At 40.6% G+C, this 23,005-nt stretch overlaps 4 protein-coding genes across 7 annotated transcripts in view; 3 read left to right on the forward strand and 1 right to left on the reverse strand.

The window, feature by feature from the left end:
• The window catches only part of LOC124296696 (6-phosphofructo-2-kinase/fructose-2,6-bisphosphatase-like), a 41,533-nt gene that overhangs the window by 11,938 nt on the left and 6,590 nt on the right, over positions 1–23,005 (reverse strand). The window contains exons 1-2 of one of the 3 annotated variants that reach the window (XM_046746957.1): positions 21,300–21,410; positions 21,143–21,191 (exon numbers count right to left, since the gene is read on the reverse strand). In XM_046746957.1, coding sequence (XP_046602913.1) covers positions 21,143–21,191; positions 21,300–21,302 — 52 coding nt within the window. In that variant the 5' untranslated portion in view covers positions 21,303–21,410. Of the gene's footprint in view, positions 1–341; positions 1,399–21,142; positions 21,192–21,299; positions 21,411–23,005 lie in introns of those variants that run through there. The other 2 variants (XM_046746956.1, XM_046746955.1) reach the window with 2 other exon arrangements.
• On the forward strand, positions 3,468–6,228 carry LOC124296699 (cytochrome P450 6A1-like). Of its 2 annotated transcripts, XM_046746960.1 has the most exons (5): positions 3,475–3,750; positions 3,839–4,750; positions 5,264–5,485; positions 5,574–5,825; positions 5,920–6,228. In XM_046746960.1, the coding sequence occupies exons 2-5, from the start codon at positions 3,883–3,885 to the stop codon at positions 6,084–6,086; spliced, it is 1,509 nt and encodes a 502-aa protein (XP_046602916.1). In that variant the 5' UTR covers positions 3,475–3,750; positions 3,839–3,882; the 3' UTR covers positions 6,087–6,228. The 2 variants fall into 2 exon arrangements, with proteins under 2 accessions (XP_046602917.1, XP_046602916.1); XM_046746961.1 differs by lacking the exon at positions 5,264–5,485 and having other exon boundaries at positions 3,468–4,750.
• LOC124296700 (cytochrome P450 6a2-like) lies at positions 9,619–12,805 on the forward strand. Its single transcript, XM_046746962.1, has 4 exons — positions 9,619–10,627; positions 11,517–11,738; positions 11,837–12,088; positions 12,201–12,805. Exons 1-4 carry the CDS (start codon positions 9,760–9,762, stop codon positions 12,365–12,367), a joined length of 1,509 nt encoding a protein of 502 aa, XP_046602918.1. The 5' UTR covers positions 9,619–9,759; the 3' UTR covers positions 12,368–12,805.
• Positions 14,101–16,742, forward strand: LOC124296697 (cytochrome P450 6A1-like). The gene is made up of 4 exons (XM_046746959.1): positions 14,101–15,098; positions 15,785–16,006; positions 16,098–16,349; positions 16,444–16,742. The coding sequence occupies exons 1-4, from the start codon at positions 14,231–14,233 to the stop codon at positions 16,608–16,610; spliced, it is 1,509 nt and encodes a 502-aa protein (XP_046602915.1). The 5' UTR covers positions 14,101–14,230; the 3' UTR covers positions 16,611–16,742.

The following is a 23,005-nucleotide window of genomic DNA, read 5'->3' on the forward strand; positions in this document are numbered from 1 at the left end:
AGGGCGCCATTGATTTTCTGCAAGCAGTTACCGGAGAGCTAACGTCGCAGTATACGTTAGGGAAACATTTGCTTAGTCTCATTTGTTTTTCTGCGATATGCAGCACGGAGACCGCAGATGAGAGCCAAGATTACTCCTAACGAAGCACAGGCTTCCATCTGCTCCTTTGGTATTTACGGTCGAGGAAACAAGAGCAAAAAAAAAAAAAAAACATTGCGAACCGCAGTGGCATCGGGGTACCTACGATACGGCAACGATGGTTATAGGTCAAGCCCAACGCCATGAATAAACCAGGAGGACAAGGCAAGGTGGAAAATCGTTAGGCCACTTTTACGGCTTACCTTTGTGCACCTCTTCGGCACAGCTCTTCGCCTCGACACTCGGTGCCATAGTTTTGGTAGTTATTCCAACCGAAGAGTTCGCGACTACCCCAGCCTCGTGGAGAATCCCAACGTGGAGAGCTAGCTTCCTGACGGCAAGGCAATAGCCAAACAGCGGTCCGGCCAGCAGATCGAGACAGGCGGCTACCCAGGGCATAACAAGGTCGCGTTTTCGCTTCTGGTTCGCAGGATACAATTGGCGAACCGATGCTTTCTCGGATCTCTGCTCCTTCCAAGGGCTGACGACGGGCGGTCCGTTTTCAAAGTAGGATCGGTAACGAACCAAGGAACTATTCTGTCCGTTTTGCGGGAGTCCGGTGGTCGAGGACAATCTCTTGGGTCTCGGAATGGATCGGTTATTTATCACAGAGTAGCGACAGGTACCTAGATAAAACTCGAGGGGTTGCGGGCCTGGGGTTGCCGCTAAAGTTCTTCAGAAAAATGGTCGCTACTTGTGTGACGAATTATCGAGAGCAGATCCTCCCTCATACCAATTTGCTTTATCGTTACTTCCGGAGCCAGTTTGCGAGCTTCTGGTTCAGGCTTTGAGTGAACTTCTTCAATGATACCGGGCTGTTCCGTTTTTCCCCCGGCTTACATAGTCACTGGTTCCCCCCAGTGACGCGAGTTTGGTGTAACGAAGATCACTGACAATGAAACCCCTGAACGGCGGGATTCGCTGAATTGGTCACTCCGAAGACGCGATCTCTGCAGGTACCGTTTGCCCCGTTGATGCACTCAACTATTAATATACACACTTCGACCTTCGTTATTTATCCCCAGTTCTCTTCAGCTTCTTACTAGTGTTCTACACCTACGGGACACCGTCGCTGGTATCGTCTGACTCTTTCCAGTGATTTAACCGGAGAAGAGCAACTACGAAATGAGTCAATATTCGAGAGGAAATAGTCGGAAGCTGTTCTTGTTTACTTGGCTCGCTTATTTCACTGATATCGTCTTATCGACCGTCCACCGCAGCTGTGTATTCTCCGTCGAGCTCTAACCCTGGACTGTTCCGCGCGTCGCCCGTTTCTCCTTTTAGCATCGACCCGGTCGAAAGCCACTCCTCCTCCACCCCTCCTGCCTTGCGTTCCATTATTGGTTGAGTCGTCTGCGCAACTGGCGACGCGGCATCCATGAAAACTTGAACGGTTTATCTCTCGGCTTAGATTACGACTGAATACGGATAACCGCAAACGGGAAGACGGAACGCCGACGGTAGTTGGCTAAATTTTGGCCTTGGTGCGAAACGCGAATATTGGAATCGAGGTTCATCGGAAGGAACGTCGAGGAGTCATGGTTGCAATAAATTATTAGCTCGTCCGGATTTGCGAAAGCTGATTTCCACCGATGAGACAGCTTCCAAGTACGTCGGGAAGTTTATGTTTTGAAAGAGGATTCACTCGTTTGTCACGCAGCTTCAACCTCTTTCCTACCCCAAAGAAATGGTATAAGGGCGTGACAGATCTGGTGCAACCGAAATTGCTCAAAAAAATTGTTTAATTTGATTGCCGCGATCGGGCATCGAAAAAATGTATTACAATATTGGATTCTGGTCATGTCATCGGCGGCAGACCGCCATATGCTTTTATCGTGGCGGTTTGTTTGTTGGCGCCACCAGCTCAACAACCTTTGTCCGGCTGTTTTGTCCCGAGATCGAACGAAGGTCCGCCACCATTCGAAATTCATGCCTCGCTGCCTGGTCAAGGTATAAAAGAAAACGTGTACAGTACACGTGACTTGGTAATTACGTATGCGACGAAAGCTTAAGCACATTCACCGGTCGGCCGGCAGGATGGTTCGTTGAATCACCTGTCGTCGGACATACTGCAACGTTGTTGTACTCCAGGAATACTTTCACGAAAGTACCTATAGGTTCACTAGATGGTTGGTGAATTGAATTTTCAAATTATCAAGTCTCCGTATTGACGAAATCCACACGCGGTATAACCACACGATTTCCAGAGTTGTTTGCCAACGTGGTTATAATGTTTGAACATTTATTCACGCCAATGCGGTATCGAAGCCACCTATTCAACAAACGTGGTTTATTTCAATAATATGGTTTTGATTATTCACATTTCCCGCAAGTAAACATTATCACGGTTTATTTCGAAGGCAAATTTATCACAGCGTTATTTGACTTCTTATTCAAATCTATTAATCGCAGCTCGTTTTCATTACACAGGCAATACATTTTCAGTCTCCTAAACTCATGTTTAGAGACCTTCCAAAAATTGGCTAGTGCTGTAATACACAAATTAATTTATCTTCACTTTCGAACCCAAGTAACTATAACGGAGAGGTATAATTTCCGAGAGAATGATGTGGCGTGCAACTCCTCTGCGATGGATTGATCGGTAGTTACGCCGGTTAACAATCCATGCATCGCGTCGGAATTTCGTTGCGAAATTAATAACATTCAGGTGCATGTGTGACGGGGATATATATGTGTAAATGCGTTAAGAAAATTTGCGCTGTCTCTATTACTAATGGAATACGGCAACCTTGTATAATCCTGCCAGTTTAAGTCATCATTCTTGCACCGAGCTCTGCATCCAACTCAAGTATCATCCATAACTACCGATTCCTCTTCCAAGTGTCACATGGATCACGTGAACCGATATACAGATGAAGAGTAACGGGTCAATGGTATAAGTAACCCCTTTTTCAAGAGGTCTACCGAATCGTAATACTTTTTTTCATCAGCAGCCTTAATCACACTGTATCCACTGGTAGCGATAACTCCTATACCGATAAGGCGAAAGGATAACAGAGGCTATCGAGTGGCTGGTTACGAAAATTTAAAAATTTTATTCGCAGAACGTAAATCTTGCGTTTTGGAGCAGCACCTTTTTCAAGCACTGATATAACGGGTGCACTCCTTTTATACCTGACAAAAGAAAAATACCAATTGACGCAGATACTGGATGCAGTCTAGGTTGAAGATTCATCCTGTATCACGTGACTCGTTGATAGTGTTGTTTACGCATCTACGCGTGGCTGGCATAATCAACTGCGCGTAGCGCGACGGCGCACGTTTGGAAGAGAACCATTGCGGTTAGTAGACGTATGCCGTCGACGGTAGGACGTGTTGGTTTATAAATAGACGTAGCGTCCAAACGAATGTTGCATGTGACCGATGGTGGGACGTCTGAAGCACTTCGCGATTGAGAGTAGCTCTTTAATCTATATCCGAGAAAGGATAAGCCTCACGTAAGCAATGGGGAGCGTGAAAAAAACCAGTTTATCTGGTTTGCAGGATTGCAGGCAACGTCGGAATTACAGGGCAGAATACCGAGAGAGGGGAGAATAGAACTTCATCTTCCAACGGTTTCTACAGGCATTCGTTGCCGCTGGCTTCAGTACGGTGAGGATCGCGCGGTCGTGTGGCTATAGTGGGGCGTTAAGTCCCACAATAGTGTTACGTAAGTTACTCCGACAGTTGTTATTTTTAGACATTGGATTGATAAATCGACGGTGGGCATTCAGAGCTTTCGAAATGATTGGTGTTCTTGGAGCGGTGGAGATGCTCTGCGCTCTCGCAGCCATCCTAACCGGTATCTGGTACTACCTCGTGGGAAACTACGGCTTCTGGAAGGAGCGTGGAGTCCCAGGACCAGAACCCAGGCTACTTTTTGGAAACATAAAGGACATCATGCTCGTAAGAGATTCCTTCGGGGAGTCGTTGAAGAAAATGTGCGATCAATTCCCTGGTGCACCTTTGGTGGGTATATACGCCCGTCGCACGCCCGTGCTGCTCGTGCGTGACCCTGAACTCGTCAAGGACGTGATGATCAAAGACTTTTCGACGTTCTCGGAGAGGGGCAATCCTATGCACGAGAAAATAGAACCGCTCGCTGCGCATCTTTTCAATCTAGAAACTAAAAGATGGAGATCCCTTCGTCCCAAATTGTCGCCATTATTTACCACGGGTAAAATGAAGCATATGTTTGCCCTGATATTGGAGTGTGCGGACTATTTTGAGAAGTATATCCATATCCTCGCCGAGAAGGGTGAGCCCATTGATTGCCGCGAAATCACTGCCAAGTTCACCACGGACGTGATCGGCAGCTGTGCTTTCGGCCTGCAGATGAATGCCATCGGCGACGAAGACAGCGAGTTTAGGAAAATGGGAAGAAAAGTATTTGAGGTTAGCTTGAAAGCAAGGATCTTGCAGATAATGCGCATGGCAGCACCTTGGCTCTATGAATTAATAGGAATATCAGCACTGCCTCTTGATGTGCAGCAGTTCTTCATGTCGTCAATGAAGGAAACGATAGATTATCGAATGAAAAATGACTTTCGCAGAGGAGACCTAGTTGACATGCTAATAGAGATAAAAAACAATCCGGAAAAATTAGATTTCGGTGAGCATATTAAGCGCAATCTGAATCATCGTTATATTAACGTCACACATAGAAATGAAATGGAATCGGAATATCAAGCGGACAATATAGCACCTTATTCTCGACCAATTATTATCGTTCATTTATAATCGCTGTCCTGCTATCACGGTTTTCAAAACTATCTGTACACCTATAATTCCCGATATGTTGACAAAGAATCACCCGATTGCCACTTGTTATCATACGCAGTATTTCTGTATTGTTGACACTTCTATCTGATACCTATTAATCTCATTGTACAAAGTACTTATGAACTCGATAAGTTTACGGACAATTTCTTTCCAACATGTTTTGATCGCTAACCGACCGTACGAGGCGATTGAAAAAGTCGATTACTCAAAGATATTATTCTGTAAAAACAATTCTAGGTCTACGAATTAAAACACTGCCTCAGGAAAACCGCAAGAGTAATAATTATGACGTCATCATCGGGCATTTGATGCCAGGGTAAAAGAAATATCGATTTTATTACAGAGCTCACTGATGCGCTAATTACTGCTCAGGCCTTCGTGTTTTTTCTTGCCGGCTTCGAGACTTCGTCAACGACGATCAGCCATGCTTTACTAGAACTCGCCCAATACCAAGATATACAGGACAGACTACGCAAAGAAATAAAAGAATCACTCAAGGCAAACAATCACAGTGTTACATACGACAGTGTGAAGGAAATGAAGTACTTGGACATGGTATTCCAAGGTACTGCTTATATTAAATTTTCGCAGATGAGAGTGACGACAGTGGATTGACTGTAAGGATGAAAAACGTGATTGATGTTTTGTTTCAGAAACGCTTAGGCTCAGACCGCCGGTTGTGTTTCACATGCGAAAAGCAGTGACCGACTATACGTTTAGAGGCACGAACGTAACGATTCCAAAAGGACAGAGGGTCTGGATTCCAGTATGGGATATCCATCAGAACCCAGAGTACTACCCAAAACCAGAAGTCTTTGACCCGGAACGCTTTACTGATGACATGCGTCAGGCCAGACACCCAATGACGTATCTACCTTTTGGCGACGGACCAAGGAACTGCATCGGTATCAATTTTTGTTCGACATTTAAATGATGATCACTGGTCTCGAGCTTCTTCTCACAAAAATTTACCGTCATAATACTTAACGCTTATTACAGGTGCGCGCTTCGCTGTCTATCAAACGAAATTGGGCTTGATCAAGGTATTGTCAAACTTCAAAGTCGACGTCTGCGATAAAACTTATATTCCATACAAACCTGACCCTAAATCGTTCCTGTTGGCACCCATTGGAGGTGTATACCTTCAATTCTCCAAGGTTAATTAGATTGACCGAACAGTGTCGAGGATCCTTTTTTTAACGAAAATTTTCTAGCTGCTATTTAACTGGTTTATTATTATCAAATTTTGTTAATACGTGATTCTGATGTGATTAATATTGATTGTTTCAATAAAAATTGATCATTTTACTTGTATGTTTGATTCGTGATACTCGTGATACCTATGACCTTGCAATCCTATAGCATACTACTGTGAAATATTTCCAACCAACGTAAATGAACTTTTATGCAGGGTAAGGTGCGGCGTTGAGCAGTTGGCATTTCCATAGTCACGCAGACTCTCATGGCGCATCAGTGATATGTATTTTGGAACCAAAGACTTTTCTCACACAGCTGCGATTCAGGCACTGTTTCCAAGCAGTGAAGAATTTAAATTCTACTGTTGCTAGTACCATAAAAAACAGTTATAGAAACGCGTTTACTTCGTTCTTCTTTCCGTATTTGTCAAGTACAGTCAGTTAGTATGTTTCAGTAATAGCTTATGACTCTTTGATTGCGCAGAAAGATTTTACCTTGTTATCTGAGGATCCTGCATTTTCTTCTATCATGACAACTCTATTTGATCAGCGCAATAATTATAAGAATAACATTTTCTCGGTGTGTGCTTTTGTTATTTCGTTTGAACGGGGAGATATGCAAATAATTAAACCTTCAGCAGCAGACTATCACCAATCTATGTGTCTGATTACTGACGCGAAAGATGATTCAAGTCAGTCGTAATTTGATTGAATAAAGATTACGCGTAGTATTCATGATTATTTATATTACAACCCGTCTTGAGTTTGTATCAAGTTTATCAATGCAATTGAATTAATTATTCCCTACACAAATCAGGTATAGACAAAATTTGGATTGTACTATCGGAAATGTATGAGTCTCACAATGAAATATAATAACTTCAGCAGTGGAATAAATTGCAATGTGTGATAAGTTGACGACGAATCATTTATTTCCCATTCGATGTTATCATACGTAGTATTACTGCGTTATTTACACTTCCATCTATTCTCTGATCAGATCACAATGTTGCCGCAATATCATCCTTCGAACACCTAGTAAACATCTTCCAAGACTTCCACTACTTCCAGTCATTGATAAATAAACTAAAACATGTCATCAAAACGCTGTGAGGATAAAAGTTATAACCTCATTATCGCGTGTCCGATGTGAGTATAACAGGAGTATCGATTCAATCATAGAGCTGACCGACGTCTTAATTGCTGCTCAAGCCTTTGTATTTTTCATTACTGGCTTTAACAATTCTTCAGCTACAATCAGACACTCTTTATTGGAACTCGCGCAGTGCCAGGATGTGAAAGATAGACTAGAGATAGATAAGAAATAGAAGAATCCCCTGAGGCAAATAATGGCATCGTGACTTACGACAGTGTGACTGAAATGAAGTAACTTTGGACATGGTGTTTCGAGGTACTGCTTAAGGCTCCTCGACAACAGTGCATGGACTGTAAAAGTGAACGATACGATTGTCGACTCGATTCAGAAATACTTAGGCCGAGTCTACCGAATGTTTTCTTATTCGACGAGCATCTGCGGACTATACTTTTACAAGCATCACGATTCCGAAAGGATAGCGGGTGTGGATCCCAGTCTGGGATATTTACCAGAACACAAAATATTATCCAAAACCAACAGTCTTCGATCCCGAACGGTTCACGAATGAGATGCTCAAAGCCAGGCACCCAATGACATATCTACCATTTGGCGATGGACCGAGTAATTGCATCGGTAACATCTATAGTTCTACATTCGTTGTTAGATGGCGGTTCGTGTTATATAACTTTCTATTCACGATTGAAATAATCAATATGCTGCTTGATGCTTGTTACAGGTGCACGCTTTGGCATCGTTCAAACAAAATTGGGACTGATAAAGATATTACGAAAGTATAAAGTTGAGGTATGCAGTAAAACTTGCGTTCCCTACAAGCCTGATCCTGGCTCTCTGCTACTCTCACCTGTTGGAGGAGTACACCTTAAATTCTCCAAAATCGTTTAAATCGAATAAAAATTATTTTGATTGTCGTCACTTATCTGCACAAGATGACGTTAATTATCGTGTGATTTGATAGATTATAACTATAGCGTTATTTTTAGTCTTTTACTATGTTATTCTCCATGTGTAGATCGCATTTATCATTAGATTATTAGTTTTAACAAGTTGAATTACATTAATTTTGCGCTACATGTTTTTCTTACGTGATGCGTGCAAAAGTAGCAACTCCATTTTTTTTCTAATAAATATTAATGACTCCTCAATTCACTACAAGATTGGGATGGCAAGCTAGTTCTACCTGGTTACCGTACTGATCAAACAAACGGTAGCAGTAGTTATTGATCTCATCTATAATGCAGTCGGTCTTGTAGTGCATATTTTGCAGAGAATTCAACATCTATGCTTACAAACATTGATAGATTAACTACATGTTACTATGTAAATCAGGGAGTAGCTGTTTGAAAAGAAAATTCGAAAGTTTATAGTTCTTTCGAGAACGAAGCACATGATATTAAGGAACGCTACAGCTCCGAACAATATATTTCCACAACAATTGCAATTCATGCTACATTTTCTGTATCGACAGATCAATTTTGAGGAAATTTGGAGCATAATACGATCGATACAGTATAATAAAGATGCGTGTCTCAATGCTGCGAAGACGCCATTGTATTACGATGCACTGAAATTGGTACAATGGTAATATGTACCATCGTGTAGGTACAGAACGACAACCGTCCTCCTCGGTTGACGGACCTAGGAATTGCGTCGATAATCACTTTTCGTAATTAATTTTAGGATTGGAGACTGTCATCAAGTCTTTCGGTTTGAAAATTGACTGTCGTAATACCTAACGCCTCTTACAGCTACGCGCTACGCCACTACGGCTACCTATCGGGACTGGGCTTAATTAAGATAATGTTCAAGCTCCGAAGTTGACATTTGGCGATGAGACTTATATTCGATACAAGCCCGAACGCCAGTCATTTTTATTGACGTCCCTCGGAGAAATACATCTTTAATTTCTCCGCAATATCACCAAGATTATACTGTCAGTGACGTGGCAGTAATATACAGCTTTACTCTGAAGTTTTCCCAGATGAAGTGCAATCAATTTATTATTACCCAGATTGTTCACTATTGAGTTAATTGCATTCGACCACCATGATTGTATTTCACACCATGTACTCGAGTATTTCATGAAATTATCATTTCATTTAAACGGCAGCTCAATTTACACAAAGTTATTTATAATCGCGTGCACAATGAATGATTTTAATGGACAGATTAAAGACGTCAAACATTGTTTCCAAACAATGAGTACCTCGCTGTCACTTTTAACATACATACGTCCTAGGTAGGTTCGCAAGAACGGCGCAATTGTTATTGGTCGATTTAGAATGGGTGGGGGCATCATTTTTAAGTTATCTAGGGATTACTAATCTTTGAAATATCTTACAGGTAGGTATATATTGCCGCACACTATGCAGTCTGGTTCAATTAAATACCTCTGTGGTCTAGTACGTGTCGTACTGCCGTATGGACTGTAGAACGTTGATTCACGAGTACTATTCAACAAGTTGAGTGTTAAGAATTCCTGCTTGGAATAATTTCGGTAACAAGGACGCGTATTCGTAACACCTCAAAATGGTTGGTGCAATTGGATTGGTGGAGGTACTGTGCGCTGTGGCAGTAATCTTAACAGGTGTCTGGTACTACCTCGTATCAAATTACAACTTCTGGAAGGAGCGCGGGGTTCCAGGTCCGGAGCCCGAGATAATTTTTGGAAATATAAAGGATATCGCGCTCGGAAAGGAATTCTTTGGATTGTCCTTAAAGAAAATGTGCGATCCATTTCCCGATGCTCCTTTGGTAGGCATATACGCACGTAGCCAGCCTGTACTTTTGGTGCGCGATCCTGATCTGGTCAAGGACGTGATGATTAAGGATTTTTCTAACTTTTCGGACAGAGGCATTGAGATACACGAAAAATTTGAACCGTTCGACCTGAATCTGTTCAATTTAGAACCGACGAGGTGGCGACCTCTTCGTTCCAAATTATCACCAGCGTTCACTTCGGGTAAAATGAAGCACATGTTCACTCTGATGACTGAGTGCGCGGAGCACTTTGAAATGTACGTAGATACCCTCGTCGAGAAGGGAAAACCGATAGACTGCCGTGAAATTACTGCCAAGTTCACCACGGACGTGATCGGGAGCTGCGCTTTCGGCCTGCAGATGAACGCCATAGCCGATGATGACAGCGAGTTTAGGAAAATGGGAAGAAAAATTTTTCAGGCGAACCTGAGGAACCGAATTCTCGGTGCATTGCGGATAGCAGCACCGTGGCTCTTTAAATTACTGGGAATTCCTAAACTTTCGAATGATATTACGGGATTCTTCACTACGTCGTTGAAGCAAACTATGGATCACCGAATGAAGAATAATATTCCAAGAGGAGACCTCGTTGACATTCTCATAGACATAAAGAAGAACACGGGAAAGTCTGATTTCGGTGGGATATTCACGCTCAATTTGTATTCGTATTGTAACTCATTCGTAACTTTGTTGAAAAAAGAAAAAATACACTATTCATCGAGCAGACAACAACGAGTAATCTATTTTCGAATGCTCCTACGTCATGCTAATTCTTTCTTCATTCGAGTACTACGGTATTCAAAAGTAACCACATAGCGGTGTCCCGTAATTCCCGCATCGTAAGTTGAATTTATATGTATGAATGATATGTAATCAGCGTCCTCAAAATACAGCGGTTATAACCAAGTTTTAATAAAATCAAATAATTTTTTGCATTTCGAATAGCCATATTGGTTTGAATTTCCGAATTTTTAGGTTCGATTCGTAATCAGAGATATCAAGAACTCCCATTTTTTGAATTTTTAATCAATAAGAGGTAAGGAAATATGTATATTTCAAATGGGTGAATAACTTGCTCACTGTTGCATCATGCGTAGCTTCGTCAATATGCGCGATAGAGAAAGATGGCTTATCTCTGACTATCCTCATGCTTCATGCACAACAGCACTACGGGCTTACAACGCTCGAATTACGGGACATCTTGTACGGTATTTACGTATATAGAGACCGTATTTTGAGTAGTTTTACCTGAGAATCTGAGAGCTATTCGTATCATTCGTACATACTTACAACAAGGTGACACTGATTTATTTATTCGTTACCTGTTCGGTATATCCCAGTCACACTCGATGATTCTGCATTTTTCTCACTTAGGTTCATGTATCTAATCTTTACAGAGCTCTTTGACAATGTTTAATGCTCAAATTAGATACGTTATTCTTTGAACTGAAGAAAAAATGTGGGGTATTATCACGTTATCACTACGTGTTCGCGGCATGATAAAAATTACTTTCATACGATTGCAGAGCTGTCTGATGCGCTAATAACCGCTCAGGCCTTTGTGTTTTTCGTTGCTGGTTTTGAGACTTCGTCAACGACCATCAGCCATGCTTTACTGGAGCTTGCCCAAAACCACGACATACAGGAAAGACTACGACGAGAAATAAAACAAACACTTGACGAGAATAATGGAAGCATCACGTACGATAGTGTCAAACAAATGAAGTATCTAGACATGGTGTTCCAAGGTACTACCCACAGTCCTTACGATCGGATAAAAATTGTAACGAATGATTGATTGTAGGGAAAAGACGGGACCCTCGTGTTATGATTGATATTTTTTCAGAAACACTCAGGCTGAGACCGCCGGTTACTTTTCATTTGCGAAAAGCAATGTCCGATTACACTTTCAGGGGCACAAAAGTCACGATTCCGAAAGGGCAGCGGGTGTGGATCCCGGTCTGGGATATTCAGCAGAACCCAGAATATTATCCAAATCCGGAAGTCTTCGATCCCGAACGGTTCACGGATGAGATGGTCAAAGCCAGACATCCGATGACGTATATACCTTTTGGCGACGGACCCAGAAATTGCATCGGTAGGTCACTCTTTATTCTTTCACATTCAAATGGCAGTCCGTGTTATACGACGCCGATTTGTTTGCTCATGAATTATTTTCCATAATTGCCGGATACTTATGCTTGTTACAGGTGCTCGCTTCGGTATTTATCAAACGAAATTGGGATTGGTCAAGATATTACGTAAGTTCAAAGTTGAGGTATGCGATGAAACTCGGATTCCGTACAAGCCCGATCCTAAATCGCTCCTGCTCACCCCCCTCGGAGGAACATTCCTTAAATTCTCCAAAATTATCTAACTTAAAACAATAGTAATTTACCTACTTACAATTGGTAGTACATGATTACGTTAATTCTTGTATTGCTCGTCAGGCTCTTCATTTTAATTGTGCGTGATAAGCTTAATTCGTGATTTTTATCACATCTACCTGCAACGGTAGAATTATTGGATTTTACTACGTGAAGTACGAAGTAGCATTGTGGACAAATAGAATTTTATTATTTTTTATTTTTGTTGTATATTTGCAGTTTTCACGACAAAATAACGAAGTTATATTCTTTCTTTTTCCAATTGGACAAAAATTATTGCTCATACGACGGATTGATAAGAGCAGAGTTGTGACGTCACCTTGGCTGATTGTAAAACATGTTTATACATAAAACACTGAAATTCAATTGCCTATAAAATTGTTAATTCTTGCTTTTAAGAAAATAGAATAAAAACGCCATAAACATTTCAAGTCACTGTACCAAATGTACCTACTTACGAACATTCGAAATGAAAATGTGGGAAAAAAGTTGGATCGAATGCTATTAAGCACTTTCAAGAACGAAGTAGGTATTGTAACGAATTTCTTAGAACTATATTAGTTTCTATAAAAATAATAATATTTGCAATTGCAAACGGGATAATTGTCGGATAAAAAAAATTTTGTTAAACGTTGAATTTGTAATGAAAATTCAATATTTTGAACGATTAATAATAAATAAATGTAATGTTTATCTTTAGAAGCGTCGTATGCTGAAGATATGTTTTAATTATGATTATGTTGAACCGTCAGTATTCCTCTTATATTGTCAGTTTTCAAAATTTATAATTGCGAATTTATAAATTTCCCAACAGGGTTCGAAGGAATAAGAAGAACAAACGCCGTGATAAAATAATTTATAATATAATACTTTCTAATTTTAAGGTAAGTGTACCGCTTATTGACCTTTTTCGGTTGTATCTGTTTGAACCTTAGTTTTGAAATTACCAAAAAATAAATTTGTAGTATCCAACCCTCTAGCAATTGGTTCTAGTCATCAAGAAATTCACAATTTGTACCGTCAATTTATTATTTTGGAAAATAAAAGCGTCAATAATTGGGTCTAAACGTGTCAATCACCGTTACACTTATCTCAAATCGTCACTCGCTAATTTATGTGTTTACTCTTCGACAGATACCTCTCGACGCCCTGCTCGGCACGATGTAGCGTAACTTCATTCATCGCATTACGCTTGAGCGCTGTATGTATGTATGTGACTACCGCGTTCAAATTCTTACAGTACCGACACTTAGATTCTGACAAGTTCGATATCCCTAGAAATTTTACTATCAACGGTGTTGGATGAGCACCGGTTGGACTGCCTACCACGGGCCTCAGGCTCACCACACTATAATTCATAGTTCAGTGCTCAGGCCGAGCAGCAAATAAAAAAGAAGTTCATACGGTGCTTGTCCAGCACCGTGGGTCGTAAATTTTCTAGGGATATAGAACGTGTCAGAATCAATCTAAGTATCTGTAAATGAAACGAAAAAGGCTGAACCCTTCGGGAAATGAGATTAGTTTCGAACGAATCTGTCCCAGTTCTCGAAATGTAAAAAAAAAACGAAGAAATTGGAAGAAAAAAAACCAGTTATCTTTCAGAAATAGCTTGCTCAGCGTTACGATGCGGTATTTCTGAGAGTGAGACTTCATTTCCACGGTCATGCTGCAATATCTTGATTACTCATGTCTGGTAAAAGTACATAACAAGGCTCGTTTCAGTTCAGTAAGCGGTACACTGGCACGGTAATAGCATATCATTTAACCACGCGTAGAACAACTAGGTTACTTGCACCAACAATTGTTATTCTTATTCATTCACGAATTGGTGTCGTTCGTCGAAATCATTAAAAATGATCGGTGCCCTTGGGCCTGCGGAGTCGCTGTGCGCTGTCGCGATTATCTTGACTGGTATCTGGTACTACCTTGTGGCAAACTACAGTTTTTGGAAGGAGCGTGGAATTTTAGGACCAGAACCTGGGCTGATATTTGGAAACATGAAGGACGTCTTGCTCGTAAGAGAGAACTTTGGAGTGCAGTTGAAGAAGATATGCGATCAGTTCCCTGGTGCTCCTTTGATAGGCGTATACGATCGTCGCACGCCCGTGCTGATCGTGCGTGACCCTGAACTCATCAAGGACGTGATGATCAAAGACTTTTCGACGTTCTCGGAGAGAGGTTTGCCTGTTCACGACAAGGTCGAACCACTAAGTACGCATCTATTCAATTTGGAAACAACGAGGTGGCGACCACTTCGTTCTAAGCTATCGCCGGCGTTCACCTCGGGGAAAATGAAGAATATGTTCTACCTGATATTGGAATGTGCCGATTACTTTGAAGAGTACTTAAACAATATCGTGGAAAAGGGTGAGCCCATCGACTGCCGCGAAATAACTGCCAAGTACACCACCGACGTGATCGGTAGCTGCGCTTTTGGCCTGCAGATGAACGCGCTCGCTGACGAAGACAGTGAATTCAGAAAAATGGGGAGAAAATTTTTCAAGATGGATCGGAAAAGAAGAGTTCTCGGCTTGTTGCGATCGTCGTCCCCTTGGCTTTACGAGTTACTCGGAATATCGGCTATGGGAGATGATATTACGAATTTTTTTTTGTCGTCGGTGAAGGAAACGATCGATCACCGAATGAAAAATAACGTTCGTAGAGCCGATCTTATTGAGATGCTGATGGAAATAAAAAATCATCCGGAAAAATCAGATTTCGGTAAGAGTATATGAATCTTACGTTGGCGATTATCAATACTTTTCGAGTAGAGATTCTGGTACATACGTCACGTTTCGGTACTCTGTTCTTGTATGATAATATTTAAAGTCACGTTGACAAAGATTGTGCCCGTACCGTGTTTGTACGGCTTTGCCAAAGCTTTCATTGCATGCAACTTACTAATCGTGAAACACTTTGCATCATTCTTTAATACTCACGATGAGTCGACACGTTCACGGAGAAAAATTACTGCTGGGTTTACTACCTTGCCGGAAAAATGAGGGAATGGCGCAGTTTTCTGTCGAAATTATTGCAAAAATTGTCCAAGTTACGAGTCCAATTTATCACGGAGAAAAGTTGTAGTTACAAGAATTGTAGTGAAGTCGACAACAAAAGTGCGCCAGTCTTCAATGTAGTAAATGCTACGATAATTTTTTTCCATGCATTCTTTCGTTGGCAATCTTATATGCTAGAACAATATGACGCCTTCCCTGCGCGACGGACAATTCTTGATCCTGCTGATATTAGCGTACGATACACTTCGGCGTTTGCTGATTGCCGAGTGTTCCGCGATATCTATAAGCTCTTGACGAGATATCGGTGGTACTGAAAAGATATAAGTCTAGACAGAGCCGCTAATAGACGATATGCAGATAAAAATTTAAACCCTACCGATTTGATTGCAGAACTGACGGATGCTATAATCGCTGCTCAGGCCTTTGTATTTTTCATTGCTGGCTTCGAGACTTCGTCAACTACCATCAGCCACGCTTTAATGGAGCTCGCCCAAAACCACGACTTGCAGGAAAGACTGCGACGAGAGATAATCGAATCACTTGAAGCTAATAATGGGGATATTACCTACGATGGTGTGAAGAAGCTAAAGTATTTGGACATGGTTTTCCAAGGTGATGCTCAGAAGCCGTACAGATGCGAATTGCGAATACTGAATCAACTTCGAGGATGGATGAGATGTAATTTTCTTTCTACTGGTTTCAGAAACCCTGAGGCTCAGGCCACCGGTTCTCTTGCACATGCGAAAGGCAATGGCCGAGTATACTTTTAGAGGCACAAACCTCACGATTCCAAAAGGTCAAATGATATGGATCCCGACCTGGGAAATTCAACAGAATCCCGAATACTACCCAAAACCAACAGTATTCGATCCCGAACGGTTCACGGATGAGATGGTCAAAGCCAGGCACCCAATGACGTATCTACCTTTTGGCGACGGACCCAGAAACTGCATCGGTAACGTTTGTCGTTCCGAATTGAAATAACACTTGTTGCAATCGTCTTTGTTTTCGCGTTAGTATTTTAATATAATATTCAATGCTTGTTACAGGTGCACGATTCGGTACCTACCAAACGAAATTGGGCTTGATCAAAATATTATCAAACTTCAAAGTTGACATGTCCGATAAAACCAATATTCCATACGTGCCTAACCCAGCAGCTTTCCTGTTGGAACCCGTTGGCGGAGTTCACCTTAAATTCTCGAAAATTAAGTAATGGTCATAAAAATTACCCCCCGACCTAACCTTACAATATCAGTATTTATTCTAGTTTAGTTTTCTAAATCGATGCGATTACGTGAATATCTTTAGCAACTAGTAAGCTTTTTAATAAATTGTCGTAATTATATTTCTAAAGTTAGAATTCTTTTTCATCTACACGAACTATCTTTATCTACTGCAAGTAGTATATTCGGTAAGTAGGTGGAATTTTGTACCTCAGGCTTTCACGACGCATGGGTTACGCCTCAAAGACGAAGAAACGTCCGCACCGATATCGGTTCGTTGTCTGAAAAAGTTTTAGAGTATTTCCTAGGCTCGTCCAAGTAGCGATCACATATTCCTAACTTTATTTCCGTTTCTGGCATTGTATTGCATATTTACATACATACACCTAGGTGTGAGAAATTGTTCTACATAATGCCCGATATTCTTTCGTCGTAACATCGACTTAGCAGTTCATGAATAATGACCCAGAAGGCACCAGAGTCAAACCGTCAAAACGATGGTTAATTAAAAGGGGTCTCGTAACCCGTTTATTGACTTCCAAAAGATGTTTTTCACGACTCGTCGACGTTAAAAAACGGGTCATGAGACATTCAATGAACGTACATTTGCCTATTCTAAGTTTTGCGCAGGCAGGAAGTTTCTTTGATCACGACACACGATGAATGATTTGTTCTGATCTTTCATTGTTCTAGTGTGGAACACGCGCAGTAAACTCAATCCAGCCAGCGTCATGTACAATTGAACATTTAGGATCAGACTATGCGAAGCCCTCGTGTCCGATTTTAAGCTTGCAAAATGTTTCAAATCTATTTCTTGCACTTGGCTGGCATCCAATTCGCAGCAAAGATGATGTTCGTCTTGGAATAGTTTATACGCGCAGCGTTTTCAGACCGGGTTCATAGCAAGAACATTATTTTTTTGGGTCAATGAGATTTCGTATTATGCTTCGTAGTGCCGCTCGAACTCGAATTGGGGAAAAAATATTCTGGCTAACGATAAGCCGAGTAATCCAAAAGAATCGCACAGGCTGATATCACTACGGTTTCAAAAAGTATACACCGTCATGACGGCGAAAAATATACGTTGTTCCAACAACGGTGAATTTGCATTCATCGGATCCTGACGTTATCTTGAAACACCGCTATCATTGTGCAATGAATCGAATCTTTCTTTTCATTTTAATATAATTTTATTTTTTGTGCTTAGTTCCGAAAACATTTGCGAAGATATCGGTATAAATAAATTTGCCTGAAAAAACAACTCGCCAAGTGAGTGTACCTACTTATAAATTAAGTTCAACTGAATAAGAGACTAAATTAAGCACAAACGAAATTCTTTTTCTGTGATGTACGTCAGAACAAATTTACTTGCAAGAAAAATGATCCACAGATTGTCGTCAAACTTTCTTATAATAATAATGATATATAAATAAAAGTGAAAACATGTTCTTTCCCGTAGAGTTCAATCTTGCTTGTTGATACCCACATTATTTTTAAACTAAATAAAATATTTCCTACTTCTTATATAAATAAAACTGAGTATCGACGATCCAACAGTTCCGAGAAATGAAAATTCGGTGCCAAATTTTTTCTGCGCTTTCTAGCTGTAGAAATTAAGAAATAAGACGGCTAATTGGATCATCGTTTACACAGAGTTCATTTAAAGCGAGATTGTGGAAGTTTTATGAACGACATTAGAACCATTCGTTCAAGGCAACTAATATTTTTACCTGTGGGGTGCAAATTTCGAACGCTCCCTTGACCTCTATCTAATTCCCAAACAGTTTCGTGGAAGCTGCTGAATCCTTTAAATAAAAGTTGATTCGCCCTGTATAGGTATATATAGTATTCGCGGTATAGATCTCGGCGTAATTTGATTTTTTTTACTATTTACCACGCCACGTTCAGATTCGGTTTTTGAACTGCATCTATTTTCACTCGGATGTGCTTTTCTTGAAGCTGGTTCAAACAGCGAGTAACAATAATAATTTTCCGTGTTATTCGGAGAAGCTGTATAATCTTTTTTTACGCAACTTTGCGTGAAACAGACGCCTGAGGCAACCAAGTAAAATCTTTCTACATCGGGTTCCAGGTCTTTATGTGCATACTGATATTTGCAAACTTTCAACAAAGCACATTTTGGAAGCCAACAGAATCTCGGGCTGAAAGATCAATATTTAATTTCGTCGTACCAACCGTGAAACGTACGTAAAATTTCAAAAATTATTCATAGCTGCTGTTGCCAGACTCGAGCAAACCGAGGTCAGGCATTCCGTTGTATCATTGAGAGATATTTCTAGATTTTCGTTTCAACAACAGGTTATTTTTTATAGGAAACAGGGTTGTTAAAATATTTTCTGCCCGTTGATTGTGCGAACCGATCATATTCAGATGGTTGAAAAACGGAGAATCTATGAAACACAAGCAGCCGGTAACTCGAGTAATCTACAGTATTTGTGTGTTCGAATGACGGAGGTTTACCTGGTAAAAGAAATCAAGGAGATTTTGGGGAGGCAGATAAACACGAACTTAGAGTCAACCGAGGTTTATAAAACGCAAAAACTATTTATAAACGTGAATTGATTGTCAGACTTGAAAGAATAATAAGAGAGGTGTGAGCTTCAGATTAGCAAAACCTTGAAACAAATATCTACGCGTCTAGAAGCTCAGGAATTATAGAACACTACTAATTAAAAGTGGTGAACAAAAACATTCGCAAAACAATTAGACCAATTCGTACTACGTGTCGATCGAACAGGCAATATTTACCGAATTATCAGTGAGATGATTATCACTCCTCTCACGTACGTATGTCCGGTGAATACTAAGAACGGCTGGTCAAGGTAATCACTCCTAATAACGAAGATTCGCCGATAATTTGAAGAAAACATTGTACCTGATGGTCCGACACGTACGCAGGTTGTATTACGCGAGTTCGAAAAATTTCAAATGCAAATATTTAATCGCAGTAAGTCTACGCCAGTGAAATAAGAGTGATAACAGGCGTGAGTACCGATTTGCACAAGTGCCATGGTTATACAGCAGCGCATAACATGAGATAACGCGTATTAATATTACATTATACAAATCGTTGATATTAATGTGTTCAGCGATTATTTTAATTATATTTTGTATTTCGATCTATATTCTTATTGTCTTTTTTTTTAAACGCACCATATTTTTTATCCGTGACAACAGGGCCGATAGAATAATTCGCTGCTCGGTAGGAAATTTCCTGTATATGTATATACCGTTGATTCTGAAATTGCGAAAGAAATCGACCCTGCGAAAAGATTAGACAAACTGTTAGCTCTTCCACGGGAACTAGAACACGTGCGCTCGTAATAATACGAGGCGATGATTGATTCTAGAGCAATATCTTATCTTCGTTACAGAATGCTGACAGATGAGGTATTACAGGGAGCAGAGAAGGTACAAATATTCGACTTCAATGTGTATATGATTTATCACGTGACCTGCGCAGGTGGACAAAAATAATTGCAGACACGTGCGTTAACAATGTTACTCCGTGATAATTATCCCTTAGACCTTACGACTCATTAAACGTAATTAATCTGATTTCCAAAAGTTTCGTTAGCAATATAACTCTCTACCCAGGTGTTTGCGTAGTGTGATCAAGAGTAAATTTGAAGAACAGGCGCAAGTAATTTATTGTTTATAAGTGTTTGTGTTACGAATTTTTTTTCACTCATTTTACTTATGTTACGCCTGTTTTTACACTGGTAAAACAATAAATTTATTACACAATACAGTAAATTCAAATTACTTTTTCGCTTTAGTCTTATAAATTTTAGTAGAATCAAAAATTTTTATTGTAAGTTTAAATCAAATACATAGTAATTTGTAAACTTGCAACTATCTTTCAGTAAATATACAATCATTTTTAACGGTGTACTTATTCGAAATTGCTCACACAAGTACGCCTTTATTAATTCAAAATTGAAATAATAAAAAAAGCCTGATTCCGATAGCGCGTAAAACGTTTTGCAATGCCAGTGTTAAAATCAATTGCAAAACATCGTTCCAACGTGTTGTTTGGCTGTAATGGCATCTCGCTATTTATCGCATGAACGCTTTAATTTTTGAATACGTGTTACTTAATTGACCCGATTCTCGCGCAAATGCCACCGAACGTTTTTACTTCCACGGGAAGTCGCGTAAACGCGTCGTCAGTCGCAAACAACAACCGCGTCCATCGTCATTTGAGTTTGAATTGCAATGATATGACCGTAGAGAAAAAATAAAAAAAAAAAAAAATTATAAGACAAGAATAATCAACGCGCCCATCAAACGTCGACGTAACGTGACTGTTACGTTCCCCGATCGTTTTTCTAAAAGTGAGAAACGAGCCTCACATCCTCGACAGAAGCCTGGATCCCCCGCGATCCAGCAATCATCGAATCCTACGAAATATGCTACCTGCACATCAGCATTTGCCAAGCCGAAGGCTTTTGGCATACCAGCTGGATACCGGTATTTAAATAAACTGAGGTACACGCACCTGCGAAGAGCATTGCTAATGGGGTCGGATCCTTGGCCTGACTTTCGTCCTGTAACAAGTATCAAATTTATTCGTTGAGAATACTTTGTTATCGATAATTACGAATAAGAGCTGATCGCATTGCGAAGTTCGTTATACATAGAGCCCAGTCACGTACCATAACCGCGATGTCTCAGCTATTGGTACGTTGATTGATAAAGTCCTGAAATGGATTCAGGAAGCTGATATGAATGAATTGGAAGCTTGAAATTTCGATATGGGAGAGAGGACCGAACTCAGCCGCTGATCACTCCGTACTACAACTTTCTCGACGGTATATTCGCGGGTGGTTGCGATACGCAGCGCGGCGATAAGACAAAAACGTGTTTCTGAGGCGTGTCTATTTCGGCGTCCAATGAGTTCGCAGCGTTTTCAAATTATCACAACTAGAATGTACGTATATGAGAGATGATATGGTAATAAACTTCCTGCCAGTTCTCTTCGTTCGACCACATAGGTATAATTAGGAAATCGATTATCGCATTCGTTATCCTCATTTAATCCTGATCCATCCAAGGCGACTTCGTGTTTTCCTCTATCGTCATTTATCGCGGTAATTACAATGTTTTTTTTTTTTTTTTTTACCACACAATTGATCTAGTGCTATAAATACAATCTGCTTAATCTGTAGCAGCGGTTTGGAAAAGTTGCGAGAAATATAAAAATTTACGTTGATGGAAGTAACGTGAAAGCTGAGGCGTCTGAAGTCGTCCTTTGATCCGTTCGAGCGTTTGTCTCGCGTATCGACACCGCTTTTGATATGTCATCGAAATAACAGACACGGGATGTTTTTGAATTGAGAAAGCGCGAAATATCCGATACACAATCTCGATTCGCGTTTTAATCTTATAAATCGTGAGAGCTCCTTCATGGACAAACCAAGATTCATTTCCTCTGGCACAGTATTCCGATTTCCGAGAAGAGAGTGAGTGACATGACACGAGGAAGACATGAGGAAAAGTGGACTGCTTACGCATATCCACGAATAACGCCCAGAAAGCGTGCGATGCTTGCTAACATCTGGTAACTTGTCATCGCGTGACGGAAACGTCGACAAAGACAATACAGCAACTGTTCGATGGTTACACACTGTTCTCGTATAACTTTTCAATTCGTTTGAATTTCCGACAGGTCGACATACATGCGTATTCGCATTATGCAATTTTCCAAATCGTCATAATTCGGTCAACGCCTAAGAGACTCGTGCCATTATATTTTTTCGAGTCAACGAAGCTTGCGTAGAGTTCGAGATCTAGAAGTTGTCAAAAAAAAAAAAACAAAAAAAAAAAAACCTAGTCAGCAAGATTCGCACACGAAGGTATAACCGAGGCCACGGTCGTTGCGACAACTTATTGCCAGAATGCAGTAGGATGGTTAACGTGTACCATTGTGCAACGTGACGTCACGTTGACCTACCGATTACGAAATGAAATAATTTGTACCTTAAACTTGTCTGGAAAAATGTGATAATTTCGATAAGCGAATCGAAACAAGTATTACGCGGATGTCACGGAAAGGTCATCGCATTATCTATCGTGCAATTGGTTCGACGAGCGTTTCGTTAACAGAATATGTATGTATGTATGTACGTACATAGAGATGGAAGTACGTAAATACGTGGGGGTAACATGTAATGTACTGTATGCGTATAATGCATGAAAGTGTGTTAGATACAAATGAAGAAACAAAATAATTGCCTCAACATTTCGACGTTCAAATAACACGTTATATTCCGTTGAGTGTTCCAACGCAGCTGTAAATGCAATTAAATTATCGCCAAAGGTTATCGAACCGGGGACAAGTATCTACCGCTTGTGTTTCAGT

This window comes from Neodiprion virginianus, chromosome 1 (genome assembly GCF_021901495.1).
Source record: "Neodiprion virginianus isolate iyNeoVirg1 chromosome 1, iyNeoVirg1.1, whole genome shotgun sequence".
Lineage (NCBI taxonomy): Eukaryota > Metazoa > Arthropoda > Insecta > Hymenoptera > Diprionidae > Neodiprion > Neodiprion virginianus.